At 37.9% G+C, this 13,407-nt stretch overlaps 1 protein-coding gene across 3 annotated transcripts in view; it reads left to right on the top strand.

Annotated features, from left to right (window-relative positions):
• LOC132823318 (matrin-3-like) overlaps positions 1–13,407 on the top strand; it is a 52,312-nt gene that overhangs the window by 15,891 nt on the left and 23,014 nt on the right. For all 3 annotated transcript variants that reach the window (XM_060837001.1, XM_060837003.1, XM_060837002.1), the window contains exons 3-8: positions 1,545–1,606; positions 6,140–6,178; positions 7,112–7,209; positions 9,838–9,875; positions 11,803–11,937; positions 12,249–12,380. In XM_060837001.1, the coding sequence (XP_060692984.1) occupies positions 1,545–1,606; positions 6,140–6,178; positions 7,112–7,209; positions 9,838–9,875; positions 11,803–11,937; positions 12,249–12,380 (504 nt within the window). The remainder of the gene's footprint in view (positions 1–1,544; positions 1,607–6,139; positions 6,179–7,111; positions 7,210–9,837; positions 9,876–11,802; positions 11,938–12,248; positions 12,381–13,407) is intronic.

The raw sequence follows: 13,407 nt of genomic DNA on the forward strand, positions 1-13,407 counted from the left end.
TATCAAATTGCACAATTTTATATTATTTGTTTTAATATTAAGTATTGTTTCATGAATAGAAAAGGCAATGCTTAGGATAGTGATTATTTCTTTTGTTACTATTACAGAAAAATCTTGTTATTCACATAATGTATACTGTGTATGCAATTTGTGTTTAGTACGGGATTCAAATATGACAAGGCTTTATTGGAGGGCCAAATAAGATTTACATTAAAAATCACTAGGATGTTAAAATATGAATTTGCTTGAAAAATGGCAGTTTAGTTGGTCTGGAATTGAGCATGGAAGCAGGATTAGAAAGCATCTCAAGCAGATTAGAAAGCACTCAAATACAAAGAGAACAAAAATAAAGACCATTTGTTGTAACCTACTTCAATTCATTTAATTTTCAAAAAATGGAAACCAAACTCTTTTAGTTGCCTTTCCCTCGTAAGTTACATTAATTTTCCCAACTCTACAAGTTAGCGCCTTCAGTGATGTCAAAATGTGGAGCAATTTTCACAAAGCGCACAATGACGTGTTTGTTCATGTTGAAAAGTGCAGTAGGGGAAAGTACATGATTGTGCGAAATGGTAAATTATTCTCAAGTCTCCACGTACAAATGAGTAGGTAGTCACCAAAAGCTGAATAATTTGCTCAGACGTGTTAAGAGTTTTGTTGTCCCCCTTTAAATAATTGCTCCTTTTCCCCTTGCTGCACGCTTGTATTTGTTTGCAAGTGCAGTACTATACTTTTCTCCTCTATCTGAAACAAGAAAATCGTCTTGTCCAGTTTGTATGTTGATACTATTTCATTGAACATTTTGTTCAACGTTGATTCATTTCATTCAACAACTCGGGTCTTGTGCTTGTTTAAATTGGATGGTTGTTAAGTGCAAGATTATTCACTTTTGATATCAGTATCTAGCAAGATTAAAACTGTCATTATAGGAATAATCTTCCAATAAGTTCTAGAATTAATTACGTCACATGGTGTGGTACTGAACCAAATTGATCAGGGAAGTGGTAGGTTGTTCAGTCAGCTAGACTAATTACAGATGGGGCTGCAATAAAACTGACTAGGCTAGAATGTAGAAAAGATCAAGCAGGTTATTAATGTTTCAAGAATGAAACTAGGAACTGTGGAAGTGCAAAGGATGTCTCATAAAAAACAAACAAAAGCTACCATATGGGGCAACAAATAATTCAAGGGGTTAATGGAATTGTGACCTTTTCTCTGATGGAGTTGAACTTTATGCTCTGAATGAGGAAGTACAGCCTGTAGGTAACTAAGCATTCAAATTACATGCATACTCAGTATATATTATTAAATAACAAGATATGCCTTAAACCTGTAATTTAAAATGGCATTTGTTAACAAAGATTTCCTGTAGCATTTTTGTTATATATTTCTATATATTTGTTTATGTCACTGTCGACTTATTGTTTTTGCTTGTATTGGTTCTGGAAGAAGATTAGTAATTCTTAATACATATTTACTGTATATTGTAGCAGTTTAAATTTTACTTTAATGCTAAAACTATTGTGATTTGTTTTCCTATTCAGGATTGGAACCAACATAAGAACGAACCAGCACATAAACGGCGTTGCTTACTGCTTTTGGAAATGTATGCAGTTCTTCTTTAGTATAAAAATATTAACTTCAACTGTTTTTTAAAAATGAATCCCATTATTTATGTCGGGTACCTGGATTGCACATGCATTAGTGATCATGTAAAATTATTTGATATTTTGATTTTGTTTAGTAAGTCTAATCTCAGTTTGTTTTAATAACAGAATACATGACCATAGTGTAAATGCAGTTACGTGGTGCCCTGATTGGATAGACTAGTCATGAATTTGAGTTGTTGGTAGTGGATAACTGAAGAGGACTTGAAATGTTTGTTGTATAATTTTTGACATAATACGCAGGTGTCAAGAGAAAGAATAATTGCTGTATTGTTTTGAAAGGGAGTGAGCCTGCCCACCTTATTAGCTATGTTTCTCTTGTTGACTGTCCTGACTGGAGTTTTATCGGTGTTTCTTGGAAACTGTTAAGTCCTGACTTGTATGCGTTCGAGTCAGTAGTGTAAAATAATTTTGCCAAAAAACCAAGTCTATTTCATTTACCACCTGAAATCTTCCCCCTTAAGGAGCGTAGCAAGACTAGAGCATTCTGCCCCTCATGTCGTCTCTGCCATTCTACATCAAGGCTTCTGCTTCAATGCCATATTTCTATACTATTCCACATATTCCTTGATGTTATCAGTAACCAGAAAACTCCATGCTTTGGGGTAGAGAATTCACCAGCATCTGAGTGAAGAGATCACTCTTGATCCGACTTCTAAATGATTTGCTATTTATTCTGAAACTGTAACCCTGGTCAAAGATCCGCCAGCGAAGGCATACATCTTTCTGTACGCACTTTGTCTATCTCTTTAAGAATTCTAAGTTCAGAGTTAAGCCCCTGTATACTTAATCTCTCCTTTAATAGGACAGTCCCACTATCCTTGGAATCAGTCTGGCTACCTTCAGTTCTACCCCCTCTCCAGCAAGTAGATCCTTCCTTAAGCAAAGGCACCAGTTCTCCAAACAAGACTCTCAAGTGCAGTCTCACCAGTGTTCTCCTTAAATGAAGCAAAATATTTTTGCTCCTTTTGCTCAAGTCCTTCTGTAATAAAGGCTAATGTGACATTTGACTTCCACATGGTTTAGTGCATTTGAATGCTAGCTCTCAGTCACTTCTGAACAAGAGTACTTAAGTCCCTTTGGGCATCTACAATTTTCAGTATCTCAAGATTAAGAAATATCCTACTCAGTTGTTCCTGTGCTGTAGTGACTAACCTCATGTTTATACACACAGTATTCCGTCTGCCGTGGTCTTGTCCACTCTATCTGTCTGTTTCTCTTGAAGCTCCTATGCTCACATTTTGCATGCCTGTCAATTCTGTGCACTTCTGCACATTTGGCAATATTATAATTAGCTCCAACGTCCAAATCATTGTAGATTGGGAGCGACTATTTCTGGCCATGGCCTAACATGATGTCTTATCAAAGCCAAAATATGAAAAACTTCTACTTCTTTGCCATTGTCTCATCAATAAGGGTAATTTTATACAACTTTTTACTCGCAGGGTGTGGGCGTCACTAGTTGCTCAAGCATTTATTGTCTATCCCTTGTTGCCATTGAGAAAATGGTGAGCTGCCTCCTTGAACTGCCGTAGTCCCATTAAGGAGCGATTTTGACCAGTGAAACTGAAGGAATAGTGATAGATTTCCGAGTCAGAATGGTATTTGAATTGGAGGGGAACTTGCAGGTGCTGGTCTTCCTATGTATCTGCCATATTTATTCTTCTAGGTGTTGGTAATCATGGGTTTGGAAGATGCTGTCTGAGGGAACCTTGGTGAATTTCTGCATGTGTCCTGCAGAGGGTACACACATCTGCTGTTGAATGTCAGTGGTGGAGTAAGTCTGTGTTTTAGCCAGTTAAACAGGCTGTTTATCCTGGATAGTGGAAAGTTTTGTTGAATGTTGTTGGAGTTGCACTCATCCAGGCAACTCCTAACTTGGGCCATGCAGGTGATGGACAGGCTTTGAGGAGTCTGGAAGTGAGTTAATTCACTGCAAGATTTCCAGCTTACCTTTGTAGTCTCATATATACATACGCTTAGCTAACTTACGTGACTAGTCTGAATCATTGTAATCCCTCAAGATGTTGGTAGTGGAGGCTCCAGTGATGGTTTTACGTTGAATGTCACGGTGATATCGATGAGGCTGTTAACGTGGGATGATGGTAATGTTACTAGAATTTGCTCCAAATAGAACAGCTTCTGGTTAAGTAACATTCAGTTTCAAAATCATACCTTATATACAGTGCTACAATGCAGATCAGTATGTCAGAAACTTGCTTATGGCATGGGAGTCCACTGGCTACCAAAAAGTTCTCGTGGATCAGTGAATGGAAATCTTTTTTTAATTTGGTGATTTGGACGATAGAGCAGAAGCAGTTTTAAAATTGGCGTACAGCATATATTACTCTTTTCACTAATCTATCTGGCTGCAGTTCTGACTGGACAATTATAGTTGTAATACAAGTGACATTACTTGTATAAGCACTGTATAACTATTTTTTTTATTTTGCTCTGTGATGAGTATCCATCGTTGAAACCATCAGGCCTCATAAATGGTTTCAAAAACAGAAATTGCTGAAGAAGCTCAGTAGGTCTGGTACATCTGTGGAGAGAAATCAGAGTTAACCTTTTGGGTCCAGTGACACTTAAGAACTCAGAAATGGCTTCTCTCGCTGTCTGCCAAATCTTTACAAAAAATATGCAAAACCCATCAGCATTTTGTGTATGAAGGAAATCAGCTCCTTTCTTTCTTCCTGACCATCTATATTTTCTCCATGGTAGAACATAGAACAGTATAACACAGTACAGGCCCTTCAGCCCTTGTTGTTGTGCCTTTTTATCCTTCTCTAAGATCAAACTAATGTACATACCCTTCATTATGCTATATTCCATGTGCCTATCCAAGAGTCACATCAATGTCCCTAATGTCTCTGACTCTACTATCACTGCTGACAGTGAATTCCGAGCACACACCATTTACTGTTTAAAGAACTTATCTCTGACATCTCCCCTAAACCTTCTTCCAATCGCCTTAAAATTATGCCCACGCGTGATAGACATTTCCGAATGGGAAAAAGTCTGTGGCTATCCACTCTATCTATGTTTCTCATCATCTTGTACACCCCTATCAAATCACCTTTCTTCCTTTGCTCCACTGAGAAAAACCCTAGCTCTCTCAACCTTTCTTCATAAAACATGACCTGGGGTCATCCTGGTAGATCTCCTCCATGACCTCTCTAAAGCTTTTGTATCTTTGCTATAATGAGACGACCAGAACTGAACACAATATTCCAAGTGTGGTCTAACCAGGACTTTATAGAGCTGCAACATAACCTTGCGGCTCTTAAACTCAATCCTCCTGCTAATGAGAACCATTGCGCCATATATTGCTTTAATAACCCTATGAGTTTGGGTGGCAGCTTTGAAGGATCTATTGATGTGAACCCCAGGATCCCTCTGTTCCTCCACATTGCCAAGAATCCTGCCTTTAACCCTGTATTCTGCATTAAAATTTGATCTCACAAAATAAATCACTTCACACTTTCCCAGGTTGAACTCCATCTGCCACTTATCAGCTCAGCTCTGCATCCTAATAATGTCCTATTGCAACCTACAACAGCACTCTGCACTATCCACAACTCCTCCACCTTTCATGTCATCGCCAAACTTAATAAGCCACACTTCCACTTCCTCATCCCCAAGTCATTTATAAAAATTACAAAGAGCAGAGGTCCCAGAACAGATCCCTGTGGAACACTACTGGTCACCAATCCCATCTACTACCAACCTCTGTCTTCTGTGGGCCAGCCAGTTCTGTATCCAGACAGCCAAGTTTCCCTGTAACCCATGTCTCCTTACTTTCTGAATGAGTCTACAGTGGGGAGCCTTATCAAACACATTGCTAAAGTCCACATACACCATGTCTGTTGCTGTACCTTCATCGATGCATTTTGTCACATCCTCAAAGAATTCACTAAGGCTTGTGAGGCATGACCTGCCCCTCTCAAAACCACGCTATGTCGAATCAAACTATGCTTTTTCAAATAATCAAATATCCAGTCTCTCAGATTCCTCTCCACTAATTTGCCCACCACCAATGTAAGACTGACTGGTATGTAAATCCCTATTCCCTTTCGTTTACCAAAGGTACTAATTTGTTTTATATGCAAAATTTTATCATGCCTTTGCTTCAGAAAGTCTCACTCATTCTCGGGATCTAGAGGCAGCTAATAGTCGATTGCAGAAAGCACTTCACATTTCTTTTTCTGGCTTGCATTGACTGTAACATCCTCTGTTCCATGAGTACTGTAATGAATAATTGAAAGAAAACCTCTGCTATATGAGATGATCAGCAAGTGATTTTGATTATGCAGCCATAATGCAGTCTTGCTTCTTGGATTCCAATCTCAATGTGTTATATTGCTTTCACTGCATTTTATTCAATGACACGGTGGTTGGAGTGATGGGGTTGCAGAGGGAAAGAAATGGTTGGTATTGTATGCCTAACAAATTCTTATTTTTATTTCCAGTTACCCGCAATGGGTTCCAGAAGATGTACCATCCACAAGGTAGTTCAGACTGCTTTCTATGATTGCCAATCTGGGTGGTGTGTGAAGAGCTCATTCCATGAAGTATTATTGGAATGCAAAAGTGTCTATTGTTATTTCTTTATCACAAAAGCATGTTTCACTCAAAAGTACCAAAATACAGCAATATTTAGAAGCTCTTCTCAACATCTTGCTGGTTACCTACGTGGAACGTACAGCACAGAAACAGCCCATTTGGCTTAACCAGTCCATGCCAGCACTTATGCTCCACCTGAACTTCCTCTAATATTCTGTTTCAGCTGTGCAGGTTCATGGAGGGTCTTCATATGTGGAATAGCATGCTTCCAGTTCTGAAAGTTGCTGTCACGTGTGGATCTCAGAGATCTGGACAGCAGCAGGAAAGATTAGTGGTGAATGTAGGCCCCTCCTGTCTATGCTCATTTAATCTTGCCATGTAGTACTCTGCTGTATTTCTCTGCAAGCTTGGCTAGCCTCTCCTGAAATCTATGAACACTATTTGCTTCATCCTTCGTATTGATATTATAGTTTCTGTCCACATTTTGGTGAAGATGTTTTGTCTTAATTCTCTTTTGAATCTCTTGATGGCTATCTGCTTTTAATGGTCTCTTCCCTCCAGATAGTAACTTTCTCTCTCCTTGTTTTTAAAGTTCTATTATTAGGTTGCTCCTCTGTATGAAGCTTGTATGCTAATTTTAAAAATCAGATTAACAGTAAGTTTAATTATACACGAAACAATCTTAAATGCAAATTTAAGATCTTCTGACATATAACTGAGTCTCTGATCTTGTTGCTTTGCGCATTATTCTGCGTTTATCTTTTTAAGTTTAATTTCCTACTACTTTGCCATTAGTTACTCGAGTCAGTTGCGACTATTGATTGTTAAATTGAACCTACTTGCATATTAATGCTGATCTTCATGTGGTTTGCATTTAGGAGCAATCCATCTGCACAACAGACCAATATTGCACCGGATGCTGCATCTGCACTCCTTGCAGCTATCAGACAACTGGATGCAATGGACCCTCACGGAGGTTGGGATAAAATGATTTTGTGTGCCGATTATGCAGATAAATAAGAATTTTTTTCTTGTGTATGCTCATTCCCCTTGCTTACAGTTATATAACTGTTTTACGTGCAAACGTACAGATATCAAGTCCCCAGTAACAGTGGATAGTCTGCCATTATGTGCATAAAGGTTGATCTGGTGGTGATGACTATCACAGATTAGGTTTGAATACCTACCTGGGCATTTTCTTTTCATAAAATTATTTCTTTTAAAAAAGCTACATACATCATTAATTTTGAAATTGTTAGGTTTACAGTGAAACTTTTTTTTAAATCACGCATTAAATGTGAATATATAGTGAAGATTCCATTACCCAGATCAGTATCAATAGAAATTGGGCTTCAAGTTGGGTCAATTCATTACTGAATTTCCACTTTGAACAGCCACAAGATTAGCACATGAATCAAAAATTACTGATAACGTTGATTTTTTGCCAGCGTTTGGTATTATTTGGATTTGTAGCTTTTTATTATGTATAGTAAATAATAGATATATTTGCATTTTCCACAATGTTCATTTGAATGCATGGAATGCGTTGCCAGTGGTGGTGGTGGTGGAAGCAGAGTCATTAGGGACATTTAAGTGACTGCTGGGCAGGCACATGGAGAGCGGTAAGTTGAGGGGTGCGTAGGTTAAGTTATTATATTTTACATGAGGATTAAACTTCGGCACAACATCATGGGCCAAAGGGCCTGTTTTGTGCTGTACTTTTCTATGTTTGTTAGTTATATAATTTTATCAGCCTTTCTTTATTCTACTAACTACTGAAGGTTGAATCACCTTTTGAGAGATTTTTATTCAACATGTTAAGTTATGGAATAGGTGGGACTTGAACTGGGTCTTTGGGCCCTAAGGTGGTTATCTTTATAAAAATGCATTTAGAAACATATGGGAGTCTTAGGTAAATGTTATTGGAATGATCCTGCTGAACCTGGCTAGTATAAGTGAGTGTTATTGATTTCCTGGTAGGTAGGTAGTGTTAGTGCATAAAGTTTTCCCTTGTAAAGGAAAAAGAAGCCTCTTTAATTTGTTGTGGTTTTTTTTTGAGTGTGTGGTATAATCATAAATGAATTGATTTCACTCTAAATTTGGGACTCAAATTTGTGTTTTACAAGAAATTGATCATTGATGACTTTTTGAAGACTTAACTTGGCATTGGGGGCTACTCAAGGCAATCATTCCCCCTCTATTATCATGAGATTGTTAACCATAAATGCAACCTTGTTTGTTATCCATTCAAGTAACTGAATTATTATATCTGCAATTGTCATTGGCAGAGGTAACATGTTGCTCTATTAGTGTATATACAGTGTATTTCATATATTGATACACAAACTTCAATGAACTCTATTTCATGGGGTATGACCCAAGGAAGAACTGATTAGTTTTTGAAGATGTGGATTTTTCTTTTGAGGACATGAGGCACATAAACCTTTTAAAATTTGTGGATTGTCCAAGTTGTTGTGGTAGAATTAGTCACTGTAAAAATATGACCACAGTTTTTCAGAGCAGGTTGTTAGATGTGGATTTGCTTGAAGGCTCCTCATTGAGATGATCGTTCTTAATAAAAAGATTTTCAACTTAAGTTAAAGAACATGAACTAGCTAGAGGGAAAGCCTCAAGAAGAAGCTGCCTGATTGTCATGAATAACAATAAAATTGCTTTAAAAATCAGAAAAACTGTCAATGTTTGATGACTTGTGATTCATAATGTAGTGAGATAAACAGCAAAAGATCCAATAATACAGCAACCAAAAAGAATGGGCGGCACGGTGGCACAGTGGTTAGCACTGCTGCCTCACAGCGCCAGAGACCCGGGTTCAGTTCCCGACTCAGGCGACTGACTGTGTGGAGTTTGCACATTCTCCCCGTGTCTGCGTGGGTTTCCTCCGGGTGCTCCGGTTTCCTCCCACAGTCCAAAAATGTGCAGGTTAGGTGAATTGGCCATGCTAAATTGCCCATAGTGTTAGGGGTAAATGTAGGTGGGTGCGCTTCGGTGGGTTGGTGTGGACTTGTTGGGCCGAAGGGCCTGTTTCCACGCTGTAAGTAATCTAATCTAATCTAATGGAGCTATCAAAGAATCAAATATGTCCTAATAGGGTGTGAATTGCTGTCTTTTTGAAAATATGGTAAAGAAAAAAACCACCACCAATAAAACATGAAAGAAAAGTGCAGCGATTATGGTCAAAAGTTATTGAATTCACTGTTGGGTCCAGAAGCCTGTAGAGTTGAAAAAAGTCAGAAGTCAACAGCACCAGGTTATAGTTCAACTAATTTATTTAAAATGACAGGCTTTTGAGTGCTGCTCACCTCACCTGACAAAGGGGCAGTACTTCAAAAGCTTGTGATTTTAAGTAAAGCTGTTGGACTATGACCTGATGTCATGTGACTCCTAGCCTTAGTAGAGCATAGTGCCCTCTTATTGAGATTAGAATACCTGGTTTTAATATCTCAACTGTATTATACAGCGTTGTTTGAAATTTGGAGGTGCAAACTGTCCCATTAGAAAATTAAAGTTAAATAGAAATTATTATTGCCTTTGTAAATAGAAGTAATTGCGTATTATTCAGAGCTCATGGTATGTTTTTTTTCAGGAAACCGCAAAGGTCAAATGCAGAACAAACGGAACATGGTCAGTTTTTATTTTATTACAGCGTGCATAATATCAGAGATATAAAAAATTCCATTGGTTCGAGGTGATTTAGGTTGGGCGAAATTGTTCCTATAGTTTTGGATCAGCTAATGCATTGAAATTTAAATCAGAATTGGAAAAGATGTGAAACACATTCTTAATTTTAAAAATGAAAGTAATACATTAGCGGGCAGTAGATCCATATAAGAAAAAATAATGACTTTAAATGTATTGTGTTGCATTGATCTGAGATGAGATATTAACAGTTTTATCATTTTTTTTTGAGAAAATCTTTTAGATGAGCAAGCTCTTTCATGAGATTTCCTGCCATATTCTAGCTAGAACCCACAGAAATAACTGCATAGCTTATGGTTGCGTAGTAGAGCAATTTTTTTATTAATCGGCACCTATGGGACCAGGAGAGTGCTGATTGATCACGAGCTCCATGTAATTCATGAAAAAACACACACTAAGCAATAGAAACATCATGCAGTGGTCACACTTTATTTACAGCATACATCACTTAAATAATGAAGCTGTTTTGCCTTAAATAAAACTTCTCACTTGCACCCTTAACTGAATACTCAGCAGTTGTGGAAATCATGATAAAGCATGATTTATGGTGTGGTATTTTGGGTATATACGTTTTGCAGCTGCTGAACAAGTGGAATTACAACAATGTTAATGCTACATTGAACCTCCACCCACTGAATTTCAGTTAACTGCAGTAAAACCACCTTCTGTTGCTTTCCACCTTTATATTTATCAATCTTAGCCATAAATGCATCTGTATGTGCAATGCATCCCAGCTGCTCCTTTGGTAGTGTGTTCTGCTCTCTGCAAAGAGGAAAAGAAATCTCCTAAATGCTGCACTCTCCCATATTTATAGCCTCTAGTTTGGCCTCCTTGGAAGTAGGAAAGTACCAGTGTCTACCTCCTTCATCCATCTTGTAATCTTAAATAGCATAATCAATTATCTCTATCCTGTCTGCCTCAGACTTTCTTCCAGAGAAAAGAGGCCCAGAATGTTCACTTGTTTTGAATAAATAAACCCTCTTCATTATGATATTGTAATAAATCTTTTGAACATTTTCATATCCAGTCTGTCCTTTTTTTAAAATAATTTGGAGACCCAGACTATACTTTACAAATGCAGCCTACACAGGGTTCTGTGCAAATTTAATACGACTTCGCTCCTTTTCAATTCTACCTCATGAATATGGCAATGGTGTTTTTTCAATGGCCTTGTTCATCTTTTGTATTGGCAAAAGGAATAGATGTAGCCAAGTAACTAAGCTGCAGATTTGTAAGTTGGTGAAACCAAGGGAAAAAATATCTTTTTTTAAATTTGATAACATTTCAGATAAGCCTATGACTAAGAGATCTACTGTTATTATTTTGTTCATGATCCATCTGAAAAGTCAAAATTCAGCAGGCTATTAGTATATGTACAAATCGAGGTAGTTCACATTCTTAAGTCTCTAAAACTTTTTGAGTTCCAGCTGCATGGAGGAAGTGATTAATTGCTGCTTGGGGAAATTGGGTTGGACTTCCAGCATGTGGCAAGTTTGTTTTTTGAGAAATGTGAAATTACCAGTGCAGAAGCACCCTGGTCTCTAATATTGAATTTGCTCACCCATCTTGTTGGTGAAAGCCAGATTTCTCCCAGTTGAATTTACTGCTATTAGCAGTTATTACCAAGTGCCAATATTTAAAATAAAAGTTGATGTGAAATGCAGTTTTAACATACATCATTCTTTGTAATAATCTTGAAATTAAATGCTACTATTGCCAAGTGAAGTTGAAGCAGCATATTGTTCTTGAGTAAGCTTAAGAATTGAGGAAAAGGGTAGAGTAATTTTGAATATTTCTTTCCAATGGAATACTCTGTACTTCAAGTAAACAATTATGATGTTCCTTTGCAAAGCAAATGGATGAACCTGGTCGAGTGCTTCACATGACAGAATTACCAAAAGGAAAATGCAAAGTGAAAGATATCCTACAACTCGCACAACCTTTTGGAATTATTACAAAATACTTGCTTTTAAATACCAAGAGTGAGGTAAGTAGAATAAATTTGTCTTTTCTGTGAAGAGAAGTTAGCGAACCACGTTTAGTCTAATGATGTGTATAGCTGGGGTTTGGTGATAACTTTGCTTCTCAAAGGTGTATGAAAGCTGAAACTTTAAAGATGCATATCCAATTGATTTGCTTATTATCAATAAAATTGCAAAATTCAGGAATGAAAATTGTCTTTTGTAGATTTCATTAATTTCTGGTCATATTTATTCTCTAGAATAGAATTGTTCTGACAGTACATTTATTTTCATCCTAAGCATTACTTTGAATTTTGTCTTTAAAATCAAAATCTAGGGATTTGTGGAAATGGCGACCAATGCGCAAGCACAAACAGCAGTTGCCTTTTACAGTATGAAGCCAGCCATCCTTTATGGCAAAAGGGTTCGAGTGGGAATGTCTCACAAATACAAGGAAATTGATTTGAAGGTAATCATTGGTTCATGAATATTTCAGAAATGTTTGACCACTGCATTTTTCCGCCACTATATCAATAAAGTTGTATGTTCAGCTCTATCTTTAATGCCCTTTGTGCACTGGTACTGATTCTTCCCATTGCTCAGATGATAATGATTAAATTAATTAATGAAACAGAAAACTTTTGTGTCACAGTACACTGAAGGTGAAGCCTTAATAAATTCTTGCAATTGTCTGTTAAATTACGTTTGAAATTTGATACCTCCCTACCTCGTTTGACTTCGTTGCATTCTCTCACTCTTCCCTGGAATTGCCTAGCAAGTTAAAAGCTCTTTTCAGCTGTTTGTCACAAAGGCAAAGGAAATCCAATTCTTGATCTGTTAGCGCACACCAGTTAGTTTGGATGCTTCAGGATTGTGTGATTGCAATCAAGGTGAAGGATTCTTAGTTCATGCACTTGTCCCATAAGGTGAACGACAGCAAGGGCTACAGGCAAGATGAGCAAGCTTATAACACCAAAATTACTATTCAGTTCAAATTAGAATTAGAATCCCTACAGTGTGGAAACAGGCCCTTCGGCCCAACAAGTTCACACCGACCTTTCAAAGAGTAACCCACCTAGACCCATTCCCCTATCCTATATTTACCGCTGACTAATGCACTTAGCCTACACGTCCCTGAACACTATGGGCAATTCAGCATGGCCAATTCGCCTAAACTGTACATCTTTGGATTTTGGGAGGAAACTGCAGCACCCAGAGGAAACCTTTGCAGACATGGGGAGAATGTGCAAACTCCACATGGACAGTTGACTGAGGCTGGAATCGAACCTGGGTCCCTGATGCTGTGAGGCAGGAGTGCTAACCACTGAGCCACCATGCCGCCCCTTTGGGGTGAGGAAAAAGAAATGCACCTGCAGTAGATGGCAATATAGTTGAGGTGGAGGTCCTGCTAACCACAGGGAAATGTGAGATTCCCAAATGCTCTGCATTCTCAGTGCCATGGTTCAGGGCATTTCTTGGAACCAGTGAGGGATTTA

This window comes from Hemiscyllium ocellatum, chromosome 16, assembly GCF_020745735.1.
Source record: "Hemiscyllium ocellatum isolate sHemOce1 chromosome 16, sHemOce1.pat.X.cur, whole genome shotgun sequence".
In the NCBI taxonomy this organism is placed as follows: Eukaryota; Metazoa; Chordata; class Chondrichthyes; order Orectolobiformes; family Hemiscylliidae; genus Hemiscyllium; species Hemiscyllium ocellatum.